This window comes from Antechinus flavipes, chromosome 1 (genome assembly GCF_016432865.1).
Source record: "Antechinus flavipes isolate AdamAnt ecotype Samford, QLD, Australia chromosome 1, AdamAnt_v2, whole genome shotgun sequence".
Lineage (NCBI taxonomy): Eukaryota > Metazoa > Chordata > Mammalia > Dasyuromorphia > Dasyuridae > Antechinus > Antechinus flavipes.
In genome coordinates, this window is record NC_067398.1 from 94,418,232 (window position 1) to 94,442,850 (window position 24,619).

At 36.1% G+C, this 24,619-nt stretch overlaps 1 protein-coding gene across 1 annotated transcript in view; it reads right to left on the bottom strand.

Moving 5' to 3' along the window:
- Positions 1-24,619, bottom strand: part of ADAMTSL1 (ADAMTS like 1) — a 386,862-nt gene that overhangs the window by 37,200 nt on the left and 325,043 nt on the right. Inside the window, exons 21-23 of the mRNA XM_051987060.1 lie at positions 23,359-23,487; positions 13,089-13,268; positions 9,975-10,109 (exon numbers count right to left, since the gene is read on the bottom strand). Coding sequence (XP_051843020.1) covers positions 9,975-10,109; positions 13,089-13,268; positions 23,359-23,487 — 444 coding nt within the window. The remainder of the gene's footprint in view (positions 1-9,974; positions 10,110-13,088; positions 13,269-23,358; positions 23,488-24,619) is intronic.

Sequence of the window (24,619 nt, forward strand, 5' to 3'; positions counted from 1 at the left end):
CTGCCCTTGTGACTTAGGCATCCACATGAAAATTCTTCAAATACTTGGAAGAGCAACAATATCAAGACCTCCCTAAGTCTTGTCTTTTCCAGGATCAATTTTCCTAGTTTCTTTAACCAATATTTCAATAGCATGAGCTCATGGTCCATTACTGCACCATTATTGCTTATTGTGCTTTCACCAATAAATCAACAAGCATTTATTAAGTATATACTATGTGCCAAACATTTTGGGTGGGCAGTGGGAAAACAGACAAAAACTATGTAGACCCTACACTTAAAAAGCTTATATGTTATTAGGGACAATTATTGTGTACATATAACAAAGGACAGTTAGTCAAGAAATTTTAAATATTTGATTTTCCACTCCCACCCTCAGCCAAGCTGATGAAATCACAGAAAGTTCAGGTAATAGAGACAACCTTATTCTAACACATCAAATGATTTCTAAAAACAGTTTTCGTTTTGTTATTTTACAAAGTGTGACATTTTCCTTGATGAACCTAAAAGGGTATCAAAGTATTAGCTGGTCAAAAATAAACCATATGCTTGATGGCCTTAAAGAAAAATAAGACAGGATCTCTAGATAACGAGAAGTGATGATAATTCCAAGAAAATAGAACATCAAAGAAGAAATTTAATGAGAATGAGCCCTAGCAATTGAAAATTGAATTGTAAAGAAAAGTAGACCCAGGGAGACAACTTGAGTGACCTGCATAGGTCACTGATAAGGAGATACTCCACTTAGGTGAAGTAGTATGAAGATATCCCCAAAAGAGGAAGAATGCTGCATCTCTTTGATGTCAGAAGTATAAATTGTTTTGGCCATATTTGTTCCCTTTGCTTTTCTACCAGTATATACTTTGCGTGTATACCCATTAATACTGAATTTCGTGAAGAATGGGTCCCAGATTAATGAAGAACAGAGAACATTTTATTGCTATTATTTTGTTATTACTTTGCTGTTTTTGAGCTAATTCTGTCTACTAGATGACTATTAAAGGTATGAGTTCCAGAGACTTAGTTTGGGAGTGAAGGTCTATAGAGTAGCTTGGACGTGGAAAAGTAGTCACTGCTTAGGGGTAATTACACCAACCTGCCATTTTGAGATTGGAGACATGGTCTGAAAGATGCAATATACACAGGTAAGTAAATAAAAAATATAACAAAAATTGTAAACAAAGGAAAATTTAGGAGATAGGAGAAGAAAAGATTTCATGTAGAAGGTAGCAATTTAGGTGAGCACTGAAGGATGCTAGGGATTCTAAGAGGGAGTACATTCTAGATGTGGAGATAGGAAAGAAGCTAGTGAATAGGCTGATGAAGGAGTTGAGAGGGTATGTGCAAAATATAGCAAGCAAGCCAGTATGGCTAGAATACAAAATTCAGGAAAGGGACTGATGTATAATAAACTTGGAAAGATAGACTGCAGCCAAGTTGTGAAGGGTTTTAAATGTCAAGGTGAGGAGTTTATATTTTTATCATTGTGGCAACTGTATGGTGGATGGGTTGGACAGAGTAGTGACTAAGGACAAGGAGACAAATTAGGAGGCTATTGCCATCACTGGTGAGAGAGCTGATGAAGTCCGGAAGCAAAGAGCTGATGATGGCTCTAATTCTGTGAACCTGGATGAGTGAAGTTCAGCTAGTGGTATCCTTGACAAAAAAAAAGGGGGATTTTAGGAGGAGAGTTGGTATGGGAGGAAAGATAATACATTTTTATACATGTTAAATTTTAAATGCCTATGGACTTCCAGTCAGAAATGTTTGACTTTATATTTATCCTGATTTTTTTATCTTTATTTTACTCAGTGTTCTTGCCTCTTAAGGTCTTTTTTGCATACAATTTTTAATAAGTTATCCCACTGACTTTTTATGTGTCTGAAGGACTCATGGAACTTATACAGTGTTTGATCTTAATTATTTTACAGTACACATATAAACATCCTTCATCACTACTTTTTTCCTTTTTTTAAGATGAGGAAGATAAGTTAAAAAAATATTAGTAGCCAAGGTATGGTGAAAAGAAAAAGTGTTTTAGAGTCAGAAGACCTGGGCTGGTAATTCAGGTCTGTCCCTTTCTGTATAATCTTGGAAAAATTACTACTCTTTGGGTCTCCTGTAAATGAGGCAGTTGGGGCTAGATGAGCTCTAAGATCCTTTCAACTTTAAAATTCCTAGTTCATTATGTTTTTAGTTATGTTTTTATAATTTTATAATTTATAGTTTCAATGTTTTTCTGATATTCCTTTCTTTTGGTAGCAAAGAGCATATTGTAAGGGGTCTATTTCTATGCTTTTCTTCATGAGTCTGCACCAATGGGAACTGTGGGTCTGGGTACATTTTATCTAGGCTCAGAGTTTTTGCCAATTCTGGTTGTAGAGGAGCCCAGGGCCACAACTTCAACTTTGGATAGGGAAAAATTAATTTTACTTTTTTATCTGATCTCTTGGGACCGCAAAATTATTTGCTGCTGGTTTAGCAGATACCTTGCAGAATTCATCTCAGGGTCCCAAGAGCTATGAAAATTGGAACCCAGTCAGTGTTACTGTAGGAAATGACCAGAAGGCTTTGGCCAGCATGAACAAACCCCTCCAAGACTGAGTTTCCTGGATGTGGGACTTAGCCTCACTGTCTCTCCCTCACTTCTGGCTGGGGTGTGCTGCAAGTGGAGTTGTTATACATGGAATGTCTTGGATCTAATTGGGCGCGTTGCCCTGGGGAGTTTGTTGATGCTGTTGAGTGAGCCTGTTGTATATGTTGGCTCTGACCCCTCGAACCCCCAACTGGGGAAAGAGTCCAGCCACAATAAGCTTCTTTCACTGAAAGGCTTTACTCAGCAAACTCAGTGCTAAATGACTGTATGAATTTCTCCCCTTCCTGTAAATCACATGGCAGGAAAGTGGCTTGTACCATTTGGTGTTATATGGAGCCAGCATGACATGTACATACTGCAGTTATTTCTCCTGGCAGGCTGCTGATTGGTTTGCTTATTAAAATAGACAGTGAAGGCCACGAGGAGAATGATTCCTAAAAACATAGCATTTTCTGTCTATTTAAGAGGTCATTTAGTATCATCTGCTAGAAGATGGTCCTGGTTTCTGTTCATACAGGACTAATTTACAGACTATTGCTTCAATCAAACTGTCAGCTCAAGAATATAGATATACCCTCCACTAGTACAGATTACAACTCATCCATTCCTCCTTATCTTGTGAGAATTTTACTTGGAATCTTCGATAAACCTTCAGTTAAGAAGGAGAAAATGTTTTGGACATTGTAGTCAGTAAGGTTCATCAATTTTATAAAAGTAGGTTCTCTACAACAAAGATGACTAGCAAATAAGAGAGGAATCTATCTTCTTTCTGATGTGACTTTTTCCATTTGGGGATGATTACATCTTAGTGCTTTCTTTGAGGACACTGAACCTTGGTCAAAAAGATCCCAAGCAGTGGCTGAATGAATGGGAAAAAGTATTTCCTGGTATATCATTAGTATCTTGGTTCTTGTCCTGGCATGGCCACTAGCTATTTTGAGCAATTCATTCCCTTTCCCTCTCTGGGCCTCAGTTTTCCTTATGTGTAAAATTAGGGGTTTAGACCAGATAATGCTTAAAGATGGAAGACTCATGTTTCAGTCCTGTTTCTACCACAGTTTGACTATGTACTTTGCAAGTCACTTAACTTCTTAGTGACCCAAGCAATTCCCTGAAATTCTGAGTAGCAGGTAGAGGTAATTCCTTACCAAGAGTTCTCTATATCAATGAAACCATAGGCTTTATTTTTTTAAAAGGTCCTTCCAGCTGTGGCTTTATATGGTTCTTGGAAGTGGTGGAGGACATTCTCAGAGAGTTGTGAAGAAAGTGCTTGGTAAACTTTAAATCATGTTAGAAATATGTGCTATGATTATGGTGATGCTGAAATAGCTATTCTTGAAGCTTGGGTCTCAAGATTTACTTGATCCAAAACCTTAGAAGTCATGTTGGAGGAAAGATGATTGGCATTGGGACAAATGAATACAAAGAAACAAAAATTCCATGTATCGATTTGATTCTCTTTGGAAATTATTTATTAAGGACCTACTGTGTGATATTACTGAGACTTGTTGGGATGAAACTCAAGGGGAAACTATGTTTCCATGAGTATAGTTTTAGTCAACAGAAACAGGATAAGTAAAAGGGGGAGTTGTCTATTTAGAAGCTATGCTCCTGTAAGGAAATAGAAAAATTGGCTGAAAACCTGGCAGAGAATATTTGGGCAAAAGTCAGAGACAGCAGGAACAGAAGTAATTTTTTCATTGGTGCATACTGCAAACTACCTGGAGTTCTTTACAGGAATAGGAAATTGATAGGATCTGGAAAAATATTTTAAATACAAACACAGGCTACTTTTGTGATAATTTCATCGTTCAAAAGTTGGAAGAACCAACAATTGAGATATATACTATTCTAGATATGAGTAACTCTTTTCTAGGAGATGAAGAGAGAGGAGCATATACCTAAATTCTGAGGGAACAAATTTCTGTGGCTTCAGAGGAAAGTTAGAATCTCAAAAACTGAAGAAACAGGGCATGCCAGTCCAAGAGGGATGGAAAATATTGAAGAATAAAATTCTCAAGACACAAAGGGAAACAAGTTTAATGGGGAGGTAAAAGTAGATTTTTCTGAAGAGACCTATATGGATGCACATCAGTCATTTATTAAATTAATTTTTAAAATATACAGAAGATGTAAACAAACACAAATAATAGATGATGACTATAAGTTTGACATGGTAAGAATTGTGTCAGAAATGCTAAAGCTCAAATGAGCTCAGCTTGATGAAGGAAGCTAAAGACAATGAGAAAAGATTTTAAAGCAACATTGGGGCAAGATGGTGAATTAGAGGTAATCCAGGTGAACCTTTCCAACAGTCTTCTCCAAATAGTGTAATACAAGGTATAGCACCAACAGGTTTCATAGGTGCTTATTACAGTGGTGGCAGCAGCTTCAGCAACTCTCAGCCCAGAGACTGTAAGAGGGGACTTTTTGGAAACACTGGGTCCAGCTGGTGATGATTGACAACTCTATTGCTCATACCTACTTCTGGGTCACAGTTCCAGGGTGTTAGCACTTATGGCTGAAGAGGAGTTAGGGGACTTTGCAGAGTAAAGATCAGAGTGTTGAGTACATCTCTCCCAGGATACCACTATCTTGGAAGTCATGGAAACTTGCAGAATTAGTTCTGAAAAGAGTAGTATAAAAAGTCTGAAGCTTGTGACAGTATACCCCCATCTTCCGGTGAGCAGAGAACAACTTTAACATAAAGTTCAAAATCAGAAATTGGAAAAATGAGCAAATAGCAAAAAAAGAAGTGCAACATATTGCACTTTTTTTTGTTTGCTCAGGGAAGTTTAAGACATAAACTCAAAAGAACATAACAGTATAAAAACAACTACAACCAAAGCTTCAAAAAAAGCTAATTGGATCCAAGCCCAACAAAAATTTTGTAGAAGATTTAAAAAAAAAAAGAAGAGATGAGTTAATAGAGGAAAAATTGGGAAAAGAAATGAGAGTGAAGCAAGAAAATCCTGAAAAGAGAAATAATATATTGGTAAAAGAGATACAAAAGTTCACTGAAGAAAATAACTCCTTAAAAAGCAGAATTGGTCAAATGAAAATGAAACTACAAAAGCTTATTGAAGAAAAAATAATTCCTTAAAAATTAGAATTGAGGAAGAGAAGCTAATGACTTTGTCAGACATCAAGAAACAATAAAACATTCAAAAGGATAAAAGAAATTTCAGAAAAAATGAAATATCTTTTTGTAAAAACAAGTGAGCTAGAAAATAGATGGCAAAAAAATAATTTTAAAATTATTGGACTATCTGAAAGCCAAGATTAAAAAAAATCTACACATCATATTTTAAGAAATTCTAAAGGAAAATCACCCTGGTATCTTAGATCAAAAAGGTAAAATAGAAATAGAAAGGATGTACTAATCTCCTCCTGAAAGAAATCCCCAAATGAAGATTCACAGGAATATTATAGATAAATTTTAAGATCCTTAGGTTAAGGAGAAAATACTGAAAGCAGCTGGAAAAAACAATTCAAAATATTGTGAAGCCAGTCAGGATCACACAAGATTTAGCAGCTTCCATTTAGAGCAGTAGAGGGCTTAGAAGATTATATTGCAACCAAGAACAATCTATTCACCAAAACAGTATAATCTTCTAATGAAAAAATGTACATTTAATGAAATAGGATTTTCAAGCATCCTTGTTGAAAAGACCAGTGCTATAGAAAATTTGATATTTAAATATAAGACTCAAGAGAAGCAAAAAGGTAAATAAGGCAAAATGATACATGTTCCTCCTAAGAACTTTATTATTAGAGCAATTAGGAATCTACATAGACAGAAAGCACAGGCAAGTGTAAATTATGCTGGGATAACATCTCCCCATTCCCCTCCAATGAAAGGGTGAGAAAGAAGGATGCACTGGGAAAGGGTGATAAGGAATGGTAAAAGAGGGAAATTTTCTTATATAAAAGAAGCATGTGATAAAGAGCTTTTATAGTGGAGGGTGAAACGAGAGGGTGGAGAAAGTGGTGGGCAATGCTTGACCTCTTTCATTAGAATTGGTTCAAAGAAGGAAGAATATACACACACAGAATTGGGTATAGAAACTTTTTATCTACTAGGGAAGAGGGAAATGGGATAAGAGATAAAGGGAAGGGGAAAATGATGAAAAGGAAGGGCATTTTAAAGGAGGCAGTGATCAGAAACAAAACAGACTTTTGAGAAAAGCATTAAAAAACATACAAAGAGTAGAATAAAAGAAAGTGAGATAGAGGAAAGTACACAGTAATCAAAGTACACAGTAATCATAATTGTGAATGTGACTAGGATGCGTTCACCCATAAAATGAAAACAGATAGCAGAATGAATTAGAAATGAGAATCTAAGAAAATGTTATTTACAAGAGATGCACAAAACAGAAAGACACACAAACAGTTAAAATAAAGGGCTGGAGTAAAATCTCATGCTTCAGCTGAAATAAACAAATCAGGGGTAGCAATGATGATCTTGCAGAAAGCAAATTGGGTTTTTCTAGTTATATCTTGGAGACATTTCAGCTAAGAAGGAAAACTGAAAAATTTTATTTACAAAACATATGCATGGGTAGTTTTTCAACATTGACCACTGCAAAACCTTCTGTTCCAACTTTTCCCTTCCTTCCCCCCACGCCCTCTCCTAGATGGCAGATAGTCTAATACATGTTAAACACGTTAAAGTATGTGTTAAATACAATATATATGTATATATTTATACTGTTATCTTGCTGCTCAAGAAAGATCAGATCTAGAAAGAAGGTAAAAAAAACATGAGAAGGAAAACAAAAATGCAAGCAAACAATAATAGAGAGTGGAAATGCTATATATATTGTGGTTCATACTCAGAAAATGACTTTTTTCTAGTTGTGCTTTAGTCATACTGGATTTGTGACCATGTCATTAGATTCCCATTTATGTATATGATTAAGGATCCAGCCATGGAGGGCCTGGTTGGAAGGGAATGAGGGTTGTCATAGATTTTGCCATTAAGGAAAAATAGACAGGGAATCTACATTTTACTGATAGATACCATAGACAGTTAAATAATATAGATTTTTTGGGGGGAATAAGTTTCTCTGATAAAGACCTCATTTCATTCATATATATGTTTATATGTATTTCTTATATACATTCCATATATTCCATGTATATATGGATTATATGGATATATATGGAACTGAGTCAAATTTAGCTTTCTAATTCTGACTTCTTGTACTTCCCTCTGAGGGTTGTCCACTTTAGCCAGACTTGTCTAATTCTCTGTCCCTGGTGCTCTCATGCAGAGAACTGTTCTTTTTACCTTCGTTCACACCATTTTCCCCAAATGGAGCATTTACGCCTATGCAAATCTTCCCCATCCTTTGAGACCTGCCCCAAGAATGTAATAACAAGGTCTTGGTACATCTTGAATCACTGAAGGCATTCAAAGAACTGTGACCTGACATCATCTCCCAATCCATTCTCATGCAGCCTATACATCATGGCCTATGTCTAAAATCACAGAGATGTGGTGACATTCCCTGCAGGAGTTCATTCCGCTCAGGTACATGCATGCAGCGTTTTTTATGGAGACTGACTCACTGTCTCGCTTACATGGAGCAGGGCTGACTACAGATTAGAGTTTTAAGATGTCCCTTAACTATTAGATTTAAACATCGACATAAGGAAACAAAGAGCTATAAAGCAGCATTGGAATGTCACCACATAAACCACAATAAACTCTTATTGCCCATAGCTAGCAGGAGACAAAATATTATTCCAGAATATGGAAGACAGAAAGTAAAGCTATTATGGGACAGTGCGTACATGTTCATTTTTCCAGGGGACTAAAGGGTACCACAGTTGCCACTGACAGAAATTGAACTTCTAGAAAAGGGGGAAAAATCACTGAAAACCAGGGCTATTAGTGATAAAGCCTGTCTTGGAAATTGTTGAATCAAAATAAAGAATTTTATGTACATATGATACTGAAATAGGGCTAGTTAGAAAGAATTTGCTATCTTAAGTCTAAATGAAATGTGCAACTATATGGTTTTAATGTGGATTTTGACATGTGCCCGCAATTAATGTCAAATTTGTAATTATTATGAAAGATAAAGCAGATCTACATAAAGAGGCAATGTAGCAAAATAGAATGAGCTCTGGGCACCTAGGTTCTTATTTCAACCCACTAGCTTAGCTGCATGACTGCCTTTGGCCTCAGTCTTGTCATCTCTAAAATGGGTGAAAATATTCCATGGCTTGCTTATTTCATGAGCTTATTTTGAGGAAAATGCTTCCTCAGCCTTAAAATTCTCCATAAATTAAAATTATTATTACATATTACTTTACTGTACAAATCATAATTTTTTAAAAATTGGGTTTTTCTAGTTATATCTTGGAGACATTTCAGCTAAGAAGGAAAACTGAAAATGACTTTTTCTAGTTGTGCTTTAGTCATGCTGGATTTGTAACCATGTCATTAGATTCTCATTTATGTATATGACTAAGGATCCAGCCATGGAGGCCTTGGTTGGTAGGGAATGAGGATTGTCATAGATTTCACATTAAGCAAGAAAGGAGGGTTCTGGTGGCACAATGGATAAAGCTTTAGTCTGGCATTAGGAACACCCGACTTCCTATCCAGATTCAGACATTTAGGAACTACATAATCCTCAACAAGTCACTTAACTGCTGTCATCCTTCCTTTCCAAGCAGGTCATAAGATATGAGAAATATCTTGTTGAATGAAAAATATAGCTAATGAAAACTCCTTCCAGTGAAGGCTATAAGAAATGGGAACCAATGAGCAAAGTAGTAGAACTACCTGCCCTGTAGTGCCAGGACACTTTCAGCTCTGATGGCTCCAAGAACTCTGAGAGGTTACTGAGCTTCCCATACCTGGGAAGTCATATTGGGTATTCAAGAAAGGTGGGACATAGGCTTTTATAATCTGTAATCAATATCCCTTTTCCTATGGTGCTAATTCTTCTAGCATTATCCTAGAGGACAGAAATCAGTGAGAAATGGGGGGGGGGCACATTTATTTACAAGTCAATAAGCCCAGAGTATTCTTGACTTAAAAAAGTATAAACAGTCTTCATATTACAGCCAAAGTAGCCCCTCACTCTGAGAAAACCTTGGAGTAGAAACTTTTGTTACAACCCGAGCAAAGTTGTATTGGAAACTAGACAAACTAAAAGGCCAGACAGAATTGCCCCTACCTTGTGGAAAATTAGCAAAAGTTTCCACTGGGTGAGTCTGGATTCTCTAGGCAATGAGAGGATTTCCTGCTACCCCACTGTTGCTGCCTCCCTCCCTCCTGCCTATACACAGTCCCCCTTTCCATAAATTCAATCTCGACCTGGAATTATTCCAAGAGCTTCAGAGACTAGACTACTCACCAAGGACGGCAGAATTCCCAGGACTCAAAACCAGCTGTGTTCCCAGAGGAGAAGTGAGCACAGAGGGAAGGTTGGGTCCATTGGCTGAAAGCAGGGCCTTCATGTCTTCCAGTTGAGAAGGAGGATGGGGGGGATCTGTGGTCAGGGAAATGATGAATCAGAGCAGACTAAAACATAAAAATCTAGTACCTTTAGGAGGAGTGGGGAAGAGGAAGACACTAGGTATTAAGAGGTCAAGTGTTTTTGTTGCTGGCTTCTGAAGGGCATCTTTTTAGTGGAGACATCCATACATTCACTAAGATCTGAGTTACAGGCTTAATACTATGCCTGAAAATACAAGGCTACTCCTGAGAATTAGGCACATTACTCTACGGATGTTCCTAACTTTGCATCAAAAATGTGTTTCTGAAAACACAAATTGAGTTTTTATCAATCAACCCATATTTTGAAGATCTTGCAATGTTTATAAGCAAAAAAGTCCCTTTGTAAAACTTAATATTTATCCATTTTCTCATTTCCTACCTCCTGGCATTTGAGCATTCTGTTCTCAAGTTAGGAATACACTCTTCCTCAAATTTTCTTGTAGTGCATTGTTTAGATATCTCCTTTGCCCCCATCATGCTCTAACTTGCATTATACTGTGTTATGTTCATGTCCTACCCTTTCCCCCAGAAGAATGTAAGTTCTTTGAGAAATAATTGAGTCATCTTTGTCTCCTCAGCATCTGGCATAGTGATTTGCGTATTGTTAAGTATTTAATAAATATTAGTTACTAATTTCATTTCAACTAACCACTGGATGGCCAAGGGGAAGTGACTTAACCATTCTGTCTCTATCAAATGAGGCTGAACTAGACGCTTTCCCAGGTCCCATTAATCTAAAAAATTCTCTGAATTCTACATGTCAGCCATGGTATCACCAACTGAAGCCCAAATCCTTTTCTTCTTAAATTCTTCTTTGAAATACAGAATATTACAAGTCTACTGCTGTGGTAAGCATTAAGATGCTTTTATGCTCTTATGTCTAAAAGTAGATTGTAAGAGCTCACCAAATAGAAGTCAATCCATCTGCTGCTTCTCAGGTTCTGCTTCCTGTCCCATACCTATAGAACTCATAGTGAGCCCTTAATAAATGTTTGCTGAATGAATGTAGGCCTGTGTTATTAGACTACAAACAAAACTTAAGTTTCAATAGTTGGCACTAGATCTTAGTTTTTTTGGAAAAAAATTCCACTTAAAAATTAAATTAGTTTTAAATGATTAACAAAGAAAATGAAACTACTTTTATATTCAGAAAGTACTTGGAATAATGAATGAACTGTGATCAATAAACCAAGGTTATTTCTGATAAAAAAATGCCCTGAGGTAAGAATTTAAATAGCAATTTTCCATCATATTTGATTAAAGTGGGGAAGAAGTAACATTCCCCAAACAGTCTTTTCACCCATTTTTTCAATGGCACCATAGTGCTAAACACAAGTTTGCAGAATATACACACTTCATTACCAGACCTACAGTAGCAGCTACACATCCTGGTTAATCTTTCATCTCTCCATTAGTAGAAAGTGATGAGGAAGTGTTATTAGGGAGGAAAACTCCATCAGTAAGTACCATAAATCAGCGAGGGGTAATGGTCCCACCCAGGCTCTGGGCTCAACAACGGCTTTTTGAGTCCAATCGTCCGGCTACAAGTTTAACTCATAACTGTGAAACTGAACACAAAGTAAACTTCATCCTTCACTGAACTGAGTTATTGTTGCTTTCTGAGATAATTTGGGGCTTATATAGTCACTGGTGAGCTGCAAGCCCAACTGGGGTATGTGGTGAATTACTACGAGCAGGTTTTTGGAAGCCAGAGTGAGCAGAGACTTCATACTAGCAATTTGGTAAAAGTAAAGCCGAAATTATTTCTCCTACTAAATCATTTTGATTTTTAAAAGAACCCATATGTGGGTAGGCACACAGGTATGCCCTCTACTAAAGTTTTCTAAGACCTTACTATGACATGGAGATGCTTCTGGATTCTTAAAGACTTTGCTGGTGAAGCAAGCTCTGCTAGACATTACCAAGTTGAATAAAGACCAGTAATAGAGGATATTTGTCTGTTCTTTCTGCTGTTTATCTATCCACCCATTTATCTTTTGTCCAAGGACCCAGTCTGGCTTAAATCCAGAGAACCTCACTGCCAGGTAGACTGCCTGGTTATGCATTTTTCAATCATGCCAAATTTTGACCATCTTTTAAATTACAAGAGAGGCTGTAATTTGTTTTAGTGAAAGGCAGCCCCCCCCAAATTAATGAAATTATGGTAAAAGAAATTCTTGCAGTATTGAACTAGTATGTGTATAAATATAAGACCATTTATGTTGCTTTCTTTCCCATGGATAACTGCAGATGAGTTATTCTTGGAGTTTATATGATAACTCTAGTAGGTCCTAGACGTGAATTGATGTCAGAAACTTTTGTATGTAATGTAGGACGATTGATTCAGCATTTTGTGCCAGAGCCATAAGTGAGAACCTGAAGGCAGAGATGGGGTGCCTGAAAATATCCAAAGATGCAGAGATTTTGGTTAACTTCATTTGACTTATTCTTGACTGGTATATTTGTAAGGGACTTCAACTCCATTTGCTTTACTGGGTGTAAAACTGTATTCCAGCTAGAGAGTCCATTTAGGAGCAGTTATGTAGGTAACCTCATTTTTTACTGGGGCAGATAAAGATGGAAACTTAACTCAGCATTTGACTCTGCATTATATGTGCACATATTGTCTTTGCTTTCCGTATAGGAATGAGGATGTCCTAATGGTTTATATGTAAGTCACTAAATATTGTAGTTAGTCTATGATGGTTGGCCATAAATCTCTGGAGTTTTTTTTTTTTGTTTGTTTTTGTTTTTGTTTTTTGTTTTTTTGATGCTCCAAATTTTATTACTATAATATTATATATTTAAATTCATTTCATCTCTTAACTCTCCAGGATAAAGGGAGAAGTTAGGTTAATTTAGGTTACATTGATTGTGTTTGGCAAGAGCAGGGAGAGAGGAAGGAGGACCTGGTCTGGAGGTTTTCAAATGAAATCCTGTCCACAGGCAGTTGACCTCGCAAGCTCTTTACCTAGTATCACTAGCTGGGTGTTTTCGGTCACTTCTCCGTGAAGATTGACTGCTCTACAAGAGTACAGCCCCTGATCAGAAAAGGAGACATTTGTAATAGACAGGGAGCCATCTTGCAGGTGGTGAAGAGGAGCCAATTTGCTTTTATTCCTGAACCAAGTGACTTCTACTTCAGGCACACCTAGGAAGAAAAAAAAAATAAACTCATGAACACAAAATGCATAGCAAGTGAACAAGGAGGCATTCATACAGTCAGATTATGCTTGCACTTGATACCCTAGTGCCTATGTAGGACCATGCCTTTAACTTTGATATGCCTTTAATTACTTACTAGTTTCTTGATTATTAAATGGTAGAAGAGAATTTACTTCAACAAAGAACTGAGGTGTGTGTGTGTGGTGTTCCTTAACTTTGAGGAAATTTAAGTGGAAAATTAGAAACTATATATACAAATACACACACACATATATACAAACATATACACACACTTCTCTCATGGTCATCCTGTTTATAAATTTATTATGAAATTATTTTAAAAGTTCTTATGGGGGAAGGGTTTGTTTTCTGGGCTTCTATTAAAGTGAATAGCTACTTCCAAGTTACACAAGGATGTGCTGGAAAATGTTTACCAACTGACTCTCCAAAAAACCCACTTTCGGATTTAATTTGCATCACTAACACCTAAGTAATCAACAAAATAATTAAGTCCAGATATGTAGTATTTGCCAAATTCTGAGATATAAATGGTCACAACGAAAGTTTAACAATTGACTTTTTTGTGCTAGCTCCAGCATACAAATGAGTATTAATGTTATAATGAGGTGGCTGGCCAAGGGTTAGCTAAAACTACTTTGAACTTTTTGGGAAAAAATTGTTATATTTTAACAATTCTGTCAAAATGTCCCTAGTTTTTGTGACAGTAATGAGAAATATGCAAGATATATCTTTTTTTTTTTTTTTTAGAACAGGTATCAAATCTCTGTTGAACTATTCTAATATCTTGAAAAAGCAAATGTAGTGATCAATTGTCTCTCCCTAAAAGGTATTTCAACCTTAGGGGGAATAGAGTTAATGGAGAATCAGGAATAAAACTCAGAAAAATTCAGTTTTTCCTTTTTTTAAAATTTATTTTATTTTTTTTTTTTAATGATTAGGTTTCTTTAAGCTACTCAGAATGGAGATACAAGGGATACTGATGCATGGCTCCAGTACAACTTTGGACCAAGAACTGTGCTTTGTTGTTTCTGTCTCAGGGACTCACCAATTAATGCTGAACTTAGTGCAGACACCTGATTGGATTAGCCCAAAGCAGCTCAGAACTCCCAAGCTTAAGAGATCTGTCAGCCTCCACATCCCAGGTAGCTAAGAATATGGGTGTGCCCCACCATTCCTTCTCACCTGGATGATTACAATGGCCTCCTAGTTAGTCTTTCTGCCCCATCTTCTCTCTCAATACATCCTGCACATAGATGCTAAAGTGATTTTTCTAAAGGACAGGTTTAACTGCGTCACTCTACTGATGAAAAATAAAATACCCTCCCTTTCCCCCAATAACAACAACAAAAAACCTCAAACTCCAGGATTTACCCATTATCTGTAGATGAGATACAAACTTCTCTGTCTCTTTTTAAACCATTTATAACTAATCATTTCAGGTTGATTATACATTGCTACTTCCCCCCTTTATACACATTCTATCGTCCAGCCAAACTGACCTTGGAACTTCATAAATTTCCATCAGGCTTTGCTCAGGCTTCCCCTCTCTCCACACCCTCTCCAATGCTGTACCAACTCCTTCCTTTCTCATTTTAGAATTCTCAGTCTCTTTTAAAGCTTGGCCCCAGTGCCTGAATCCTTTTCCCGGATGCCTGTACTTCCCTTCCCCCAATCACCTTTCAGTTATTTTTGGTATATATTGTATATTATAATGCTTCCTATGAAAGAAAAAAGAATTCCATCTCCTGACTCTATTACTTTAGTCAAGGGATTGATTCTCCCTCTCTGGAATGTACACCCTCCTCACTGGCTTGAAGCATCTCTAGCATCTTTCAAATCACAGTTCAGGAGATACCATCAGTATGAGATTTCCCAGATCCATCCATTGGAATTACTTTTTATATATGGAATGTTGTATTTCTCAGGAGAACATAAGCTCTATGAGGGAAGGGACCATTTCATTTTCGCCTTTATGTCCCCAGCACCAAATATAGTGTTTTGCATATGACAGGTATTTAATAAATGTCGAATTAAAAATCATACTCCCTCCCTGCCCCTCGCCTCCTTGCTTGCTTATTTTGTCCCTTCTTTTCTTCCTTCAACAAATATTTATTGGTCTCATTTGGGGCTAAATAACAAGCTCTTCCTATCTATATAATATCTATATCTATAATATATCTGATATATCTATAACATATCTATATGATATAATATGTAATATGTATGTAATATAACAATATGTAATATAATGTGTCTATAATATAAATCTATAATGGATCACGGCTGCTCAGGCTCCTCAGACTTGAGTTCCTTCTCAGACAATAACACTTCTCTTTGTTTTGAGCTGTTGCCCCATTGTCTTGTGTGTGTTCACCCATTTATCTGGCAGCTGCTCTTGATTTAGTCTGTGTTTCTTTCCTTCCTCCACTCAGTAGTTTGAAGATGGGCAGCCCAAGAGTTTGGCAATCTGAGATCTCTGATCAGCTGGGCAAAAGATTGATTTGTTCTCTTCTTTTATTCTGCTGATGAATCATAATGGAATCAAAACCACCTGGAAACCAGCACGTTAGTGGAGAAGAGGGAATATCCCCTGAAAAGGGATGAGTAGTTATAGTCCTCTGAAGTCTTCTCATACTGGTAGCTCACACAGATTTGCTATAATCAAATGACTCACGTGTCTATTTGAAAGCCTGACTGGCATGCCTCTTCCACAGAGACAGATGAGAGGACGGGGTAGTAAATGGAACTTGCTTTTTCAGGTATCACCACTAGGGAGAGCAAGAGTATTACATGAACTTATCAATAACGACTTGATTTAAAAAAAAAAAAAAAAACTACGCTAAAACTCAAGATGTAAGCCTCGTTTTTAGTTAAACTTTAAAAGAAAGCGCTAATACCAATTAGGAGAGGAATAGCTCTGCAAAGTAAGCTGCAAACAAAAGCCTCTGCCCTTATTCTCTCTGATAAAAATAAGGGGAAAAAAGGGATCACCTCAAAAGAATACCATCTGTAGCCAATTCTTTTATTGGACTCTGAATTGTCCCTTTTTACATGGACTGTATAGGTCTCCACTGAGGAAGGGTCTGAACTTCCAGTTTTTATTCCCTGAAAGGAATTAATGACTTCCAAAGAAATGTGATTCATAATGAGGGAGCCTGCCTAAATGGTCCTTTAGTTCTATCAATAAATGCTTTTTGAATGAACAAATGACCTCGGCTCTCAACCTGAGTTCACTTAGAGCATGGGGCCAACGTTTGCCTCTCTTTGTGAAGGCATGCCTGTTTTTATAGTCATGCCCTCAAGACCCTGATATCCCTTTCTCCATATTCTTAATTCCAGATGGATCTCCAAACTATAGATTCTAAATCTGCCACACCATAACACTGATTTCTCATTATGTTACACACATTGGTTTGGGCACAAATAGAGATATAGAATTAAAATAGGTGATACCATAGAGTCAGGGTGGTATAATGAAAAGTGTGCCGGACTTGGAATCAAGAAGTTTTTGAATGCCATCTCAGACTTTTACTAATTGCATGACCTTGGGCAAATGACAGACTTCTTTGAATTTTAGTTTCCTAATCTCTAAAACAGTATTTTATTTCCTAAAATGCAGTTTGCAGTGAGAACTAAATGAATGACATAATGCATTTAAAATGCTTGAAAGTGTCATATAAATAATAACTACTGTTGGCATCTCCAACTGGCTGGCATCCATTCCTGAAGGGGCTAGGACTTAGAATTTGCAAGAAAACTTAGGAGACATTTGGCCCAACTCTCATTTTAAAGAGCAAGAAATTGAGAATTGAAGAATGGAAGTCTCTTGTTCATGATCAGTTACATGGATAGCAAGAAGCCGAACTGATATTTGAACCTAGGTCCTTTTCTGAAATTCCTCTGGTTCTCTTCCGTCATATCATGTTGCTAATATCAGTAATATACCAGCATATTTATGTATATTTTCCTCTTTGCCTATTTTCTCCTTCCCCATCACATCTTCCTGTTGACATCCATTAAGGTCCAACTCAAATATCAGCTTTTCCATTAACCCATCCCCAATCCCATAGAGAAAAGTAATTTCTTCTTTTTAAGAATACTATTGGTGATATTTTTGTATGTCTTTTAGAATAACCAAATTCCACAATCTTATATCTATCTGAGTATGCATTTTATATCCCTAATAAAGCTATATGCTTTTTGAGGACAAGTTTCATATCTATTTCTCTTTATATATTCCATGAGTACCTAGCACAATCCTCCAAATAAAGGAAATTCTTCATTGAATTTTGGCATTTCAGTGATTAAAATAATAAGTGATTTTGATTACTTTATACCTGCTGCCTTCATTTATAGAACAGGGGTCATTCAGACTGATGAGATAATATGGGATGCATATGTTATAAAATAGATTCTTGAAAACATTGAATTAAAAACTGCATTTAAAATCAGGGAACTTGGGTTTAAATTCTGCCTCCTCTATTTAATTGTGTGACACTGAACAAGATACTTTCCTTTTGTAGGCTTCAGTTTCCCATCTGCAGAATAAGCAGGTTGGACTAGATGATTTTCTAACACCTAACCTTATTACTTGATGCCTTACTGCTCTGCCCCATCCATAAAATGGGATATCAAATTGACTTGGCTGTTAAGTATTATGAAATGGGTTGAAAACATCAAGAAAGCTGCAATGTCAGTTGGTGGAATGGAATTTATATTTTTTTTTAAAAGAGAAAAGGCTTGAACCTGTCTCTATACTCTTTGTAAAAACAAAACTCCAACAAACTTAAAGACTTTCTGATTGTTTCTTGTGTGGAGGCATGATCTGCTGTGACCTCGAGGCACCTGTCAGCACGTGGTCTCTATCCCCACCTCTTGGTAGTCGTGGCAACAGCAGCAACAGCTTCCATTGAAGATAAATTCTATAGGAAATAGTTCTTCGATTTATTCATGAGCTCTTCTCTCCTGAAGGGTTGGATTTAACAGATTTTTCTACAGGAGCCAGAGCTGTACATTCTGATCCAAATACAGACTTCGTTCTTGAACTTTTGGATGTGATGGGGTTGGTATACATGCCTGCTTTTGTTAAAGCATGATCTGGGCCATCAGCTTGAGTCAAAGAACAATTCTTAGGATGTCTTGTGGAACAATATCCAGCTACTTTACTGCTGGCGTTGATATGTCTCAGAGATAATCAGAACAAGAGAGTTAGAAACAATGAATAAGGAATCACAGAATTCTGGGAGGCATCTTTTCTATGTGACCAAAATAGGTTTTGAAAATTTTACTCTTACTCTCTTATTGGTCACAAATGTCTTAAATATTGACATTTGTGTCTCTTGAAAGAGTCCTAGTTATTTAATAGTGTTTCCCTCATGCTGCTACTTGTAGCAAAGACCTTCCCTCTTACAATGCTTTCCCTATCAGATGTATAACTTTTTAGCACTTTGTTACATCTTCATTCGGGTAGCTAAGTGCAGAGTAGATAGAAGATTAGGCATGGGGTCAGAAAGAGAGGAGTCCTCTTCTGAGTTCAAATCTAGCCTCAGACACTTAATAATTGTGTGACCCTGAGGAATTTAATTAACTCTTTTACCCAGTTTTTCATCTGTAAAATGAGTTGGAGAAAGAAATGGCAAATGTAGCAATTTATATGTCAAAGAAACCTCACATAGGACCACCAAGAATTGGATATAATTGAAAAAAGACTGAATAACAACAATGACAAAATCATCAAGCAGAGATGTTTTGAGGAGAGATGTGATGATATCACTACCTATGAAAATGGTTTTATAAAACTTATGCATTCATAAAATTAATGTGGGAGGGACCTAAGAATCACTTCATTTTGCAGATAAAGGAAACTGCAGCATTGAGAAAGGCAATGAGTTGCCTAAATCGAAAGGTGATCATAATTAATGACAAATGCAAGGAAATTAGGAAGCAATGCAATGTATCACAACCATTTAACACTTACTGAATACCTAGCAAGACATGACCTGGTGGCTTGAATTATACATCAGAAGCTCACTATCTTTCAAGAACTGAAGGAAGACAAATCCCTATAGTACAAATACAGACTTTAAACTATCCTGAGGAACTCAGCCAATATACTGTATTGGAACCAGACCATTATTACACACTGAAATGTTGCCCACAATCTCATGGACATCACAATGATTCATAAAAACTTAAGAAGAATGTTTTTAATATATGTCACTCTCCCCAAAACTCATAATTTCCAAGCTTTATGGAATGAAAAGCTTTTGAAATATGGAAACATGGCCAAGGAGATTAAAATCATGGGGGGAACAGGATGAGGTATACATCATCCCCATTGTTCTGTCTGCTACTGGAGTTATACCAAGGATGTTTCCAGCGAGCCTACTGAGGATGAGGTTATATCTCAATGCTTTTATTCAACTGCAAAAAAGCAGTTATCTTTTTGTGCAGTGGTTCATAGAGCATTGGATATGAAAGAATAATAGCAAAATTATGACTTGTCCCAGGATCATTTTCATCTTAACCCCACTGAAAAAGTTGAGAAAATGAGATGATGATGATAACAATAATGATGATGAAGATAATGATAATAATTATTCAGGATCAGGTGACTGCCACAAGAAATTATAAAAAAGTCATTCCTAAGGAGCATAAATTTGTTGATCAAGCAGATTTTCCAATGATGTGGTGGAAAATGTATAACATATGGGCAGGATGTAAAAATTTAGTATTTGTCAGATAGGGAAGATTTGATCAATAACTAGAATGATATACAAGAAATTCATTATATCCCTCATGAACTAATATATGACAAATCTTCATATTACGGATGTAAATATACAAACATAAATCCCCATATTACAATTGCAAATCCCCCTCCAATTATTGAGAATTCCATATGTAAACTCTAAAAGAACTATGGCGTCATTACAGACAGAAACATTGCCTGCAACCTCTTGAATGTAACAATAATCCATATCAATTTAAGAATGACATTTTCAAAAGATCCTGCCATACTGATTATCTCCAAACTATAAGTAATGGAAAAAATTCAAACTATAGAGATCTTAAGAAATTGAAACCATGTGGTAAATAGCATAAGGGACATGTCATCCTGTCTGCTGCTAGACTATCTTTAAGATGCTTTCAATGAATATCTGAAAGATGAACTTACATTCCAATATTTCTATTCAATTACAAAAAAGGCATTTTTCTCCTCATGCTCTAGTTTGTATTATATTAAATATAAAAGAAAAACAGAAGGGTAAGTGTGACTTGTCTTTGGACTATTTCAAGTTGAATATCATCAAAAATGTGGAAAGAATGAGATAATTCATAATAATGATAACAATAGTAGCTGGCATTTATTTTTGACTTTGTAAAGCATTTATATATAAACAGAGAGCACCTCACTAGATCTGTAGTAAACAGCAGAGATCAAATTCATTCAGCACTCCTAACAGGTTTCCTGGTCACAAATCATCTCCTTTTTTCCCAACCTGTCCTCTCTATAGCTGTCAAATTTATTTTTGTAGTATCAGAAGCAGATTATGTGGTGTAGTGCATAGGACACTGGGCCAGGAAGAGCTGAATTTAAATCTAGCCTTAAACACTTAATAGCATAGAACTCTTGGAAAGTCACTTGACAATTATCTACCTCAGCTTCCTTATTTGTAAAAAAAAAAAAAGGTAATAATTGCACTTACCTTAGAGGTTTGGTGTGAGGACTAAAGAAGATAATTGTAAAGTGTTTAGCACAGTGTCTGGTTCATAGTAGGGACTTAATAAAGACTTATTTTTTAAATATGTAAGTCTAATCATGTCAGTTCTCTAATCAATACATTTCTGCAGTTTCCTCTTGCTTTTAGGATTTTAGGATACTTAAAAAATACAAAAGGAGTTTGCATTGTAAGTCCTTCTCAACTTACACCCAAACTCCCTCTCCTAAACTCTGCAATCCAGCCAAACTGTCTTTGCTGTTTCTTACACATTACAATCCATCTTTTGAGTACCTTTGCATTGACTGCCTCTGGAATTCATCTTCACCTTCTTTCCACATTTTTGAGTCTATAACTCTCTGTCAGAATTCCAGTGTCATGCCATTGTCTATTTGAAGACTTGTTGATTTCTTACAGTTGCTACTGTCCTCTCTCCTCCTAAATTTACCCAGTATTTATTTTATATTCATTTTTGTTGTTCAGTTGGTTTAGTCATATTCGATGCTTCATGACCCCATTTAGGGTTTTCTTGGCAAAGATATTGCAGTGATTTGCCATTTCCTTCTCCAGTTCATTTTACAAATGAGGAAACTGCGACAAACAAGATTAAGTGATTTGCCCACAGTCACATAGCTTCTAAGTATATGAGGTTGGATTTGAACTCTTCTTGACTCTATTCCTGGTGCTCTCTTCCACTTCACTCACTACCTAGCTACCTATATACATTTTACATATACTTTTGTGCCTGTCTCCCTGATGGAATACAAGTATTGAGGGTAGGGACTATTTAATTTTGGTCTTTACATCCCTAGTGCCTAGGCTAGCACCTGAAACCAAGTGAGGTACTTGAGAAATGTTATATTAATACACAGATCAATTGATGAACTGTAACTCTTCAAGGGCAAAGTTTTCTGTCAGGTTGCATTGTCATTTTCAATACTTGCTGAAACATTTCTGCTTATACCTTTCCTATTTTTAGTAGAATTCTTCCAATTACAATGATATGAGATGAGTTTAAAGAATTTGTCTCTGCTAGCTTGCTTGTTTACCATTCTGTCATAAGACATAAGGTTTAGTCAGGTGGCAGTCAACTACTTTTGTCACAGTATATTATGACATGACAGACTGAACAGAGAAAATGGACTGAAAAATACCAGAAGATTTCTTTTACATCAGAAGACAGACTATAGCTTGGTTATAACTCCTTCCAATTTGCATGAATTGTGCTTTTTAGTCGATCCAATGCTCTTTTTAGTTTAGAAAAAGGAAATAAAATAGTCAGTGTTGAATTTTTCCCTTTGATTTATATCATATCAGTAACATAATGTGGCCCCTTGTTGCTTAAAATGAACCATTCTGATCACAAGGGGCTTGAAAGAAGATATGACTATAGTATTAGTAAATTTAATCTCCATTGAGTTGCTAAAGAGTCACACTGTAATTGTCCTCCTTTAATCACAGGGAGAATAAATGAACTCACTAGACTTTGGCTTGGTTGTCATGTCATAGAGGCCATCTGAATGTTTTTTGTTTTTACTCCTTTGGCAATTTTTCCAGAATCACAATCTGGCTAATACCAGTGCACTGATTAAGTAGGTCCTTCATAAATTTGTGTTTGACTTGTTGACAATAAATTACAGAAACACACTTTGTAACAATAAATTTTTCTATGGGAAAAGAATCAACGAGAGATGAAAGAATACTTTCACTTATCATCATTGGTTGTCTCAAACTTGTCTTTGTACAGATTTCAAAACACATCTGTCTTACCCTTTTAGCTTAGTCAATTAATCCTTTTAATCACCTTGAATATGATCTCTTTTTATTCTTGGTTTCAGATCCATACTTGGATCTGCCTTTATCCACCTGCCAAATTATCTTCAAAACAATTAGAGGCCCAATAACTATAGATATCCTCTCCTAGGTAGTGAGAAGTGATGCAGAATAAGCCAGAAGAGCTGGTTTTGAGTCCCAACACTAGCCATTTACTTGCTATTGTAACCTTGGACTTAAATCATTAAACTGAACCTCCACTTTCTCATTGGTAAAATAATAGGGTTGGACACATTGAAAGTTAACATTTGATGCAAACTCTAAGAGCTCTTATACATTGGAAGGAGATGACAGAGCAAATGCATTATTTGTTCTTTTTTTGGGGGGATTTTAGAGAATATCTTATTTCTCACTTTGCAAATTTATTTGTTTTTTTTTTATGTGAATTATTAAATTTGTAATAAATGCTATTTAGGATCTCAGTGCTTACAAAAGAAATATTCCTAGGGAAAATATTTAGATCAGAATGCTCCTAAGAAAGGATGATGAATCATTTCTCACCTGCAACTTGGCAGCTGATTGTCACATTTACTCCCTGGATAGTTTTGATGATACTCCCCACATCAACTGTGACAGCAGGTAAGTCTGTATTGGTCACAGCCATCCTTGATGTCTTCACTAATGGTTTTCCTGGAAATGAGAAGTAACACCATATGTTACAGGAAACAGACATAGCAATGACTGGGGAGATCACATTTGTAACAGGATGGATTAACAGTTACTGAGGTCTGGTGGTTAGGGACAGATCTAAGCAAATCCATTTGAAGGTAAACATAATTTCCTTTTTTATTATTTTATTTTACTACATTGCTTTCTTTTTATTATCCGTTATTGAGTCTATAGTAGAATTCCTTGACCTTTTTTGGTCATATGTAGTTATTTTTTCTGTCTTGGATATCAATTTTTATAGAGGAATCTGATGTTCTAGGAAATGTTTCTTACCATTTTGTTTTGTACGAAGAAAACATGCTTATCAAGTAATATTGCATGGTATAGTTATCAGTTGTGGTATTGTGTCATCCTACTATGGTATAAGCTCCATGAGATCATGGACCTTGGTTTTATCAAATCTTTTTATCTCCATCAGCATACAACATAATTCTCTGTACATAGCCTGTACCTAATAAATGTTTGTTAAAAATGCGTAAGAGGTGCTTAGGATACAGAGATATTTGTATCTCCAGAGGTAGCTAGCCTTCTTTCCCTTAATTTAGTTTTGATTATTGTGACATCATTATGACCATTGATTCTTACATAGCGATGCCCTTAAAGACTACTAAAATCAGGACGATTTAGATTACCATTGAGCTACATTTCTTCACATACTATACTACTACACTAGTTATTGTTTTCTTTGGTTTACAAATAGTTGACATATAAGTGAAATGAGCAGAACCAGGAGATCATTGTACACAGTAACAAGATTATAGGATGATCAATTCTGATGGATGTGGCAGTCAACAATGAGATGATTGAGGCCAATTCCAATGATCTTGTAATGAAGAGAGCCATCTACACCCAGAGAGAGGCTTGTGGGACTGAGTATAGCTCACAACATAGCATTTTTACTCTTTTTGCTATTGATTACTTGTATTTTATTTTCTTTCTCATTTTTCTGTTATGATTTGATTTTTCTTGTGCAAAATAATTGTATAAATATATATGCATATATTGGATTTAACATATTTCTGACCATGTTTAACATATATTGGACTACTTGCCATCTGGGGAGGGAGCGGGGAAAGGGAGGGAAATCGGAATA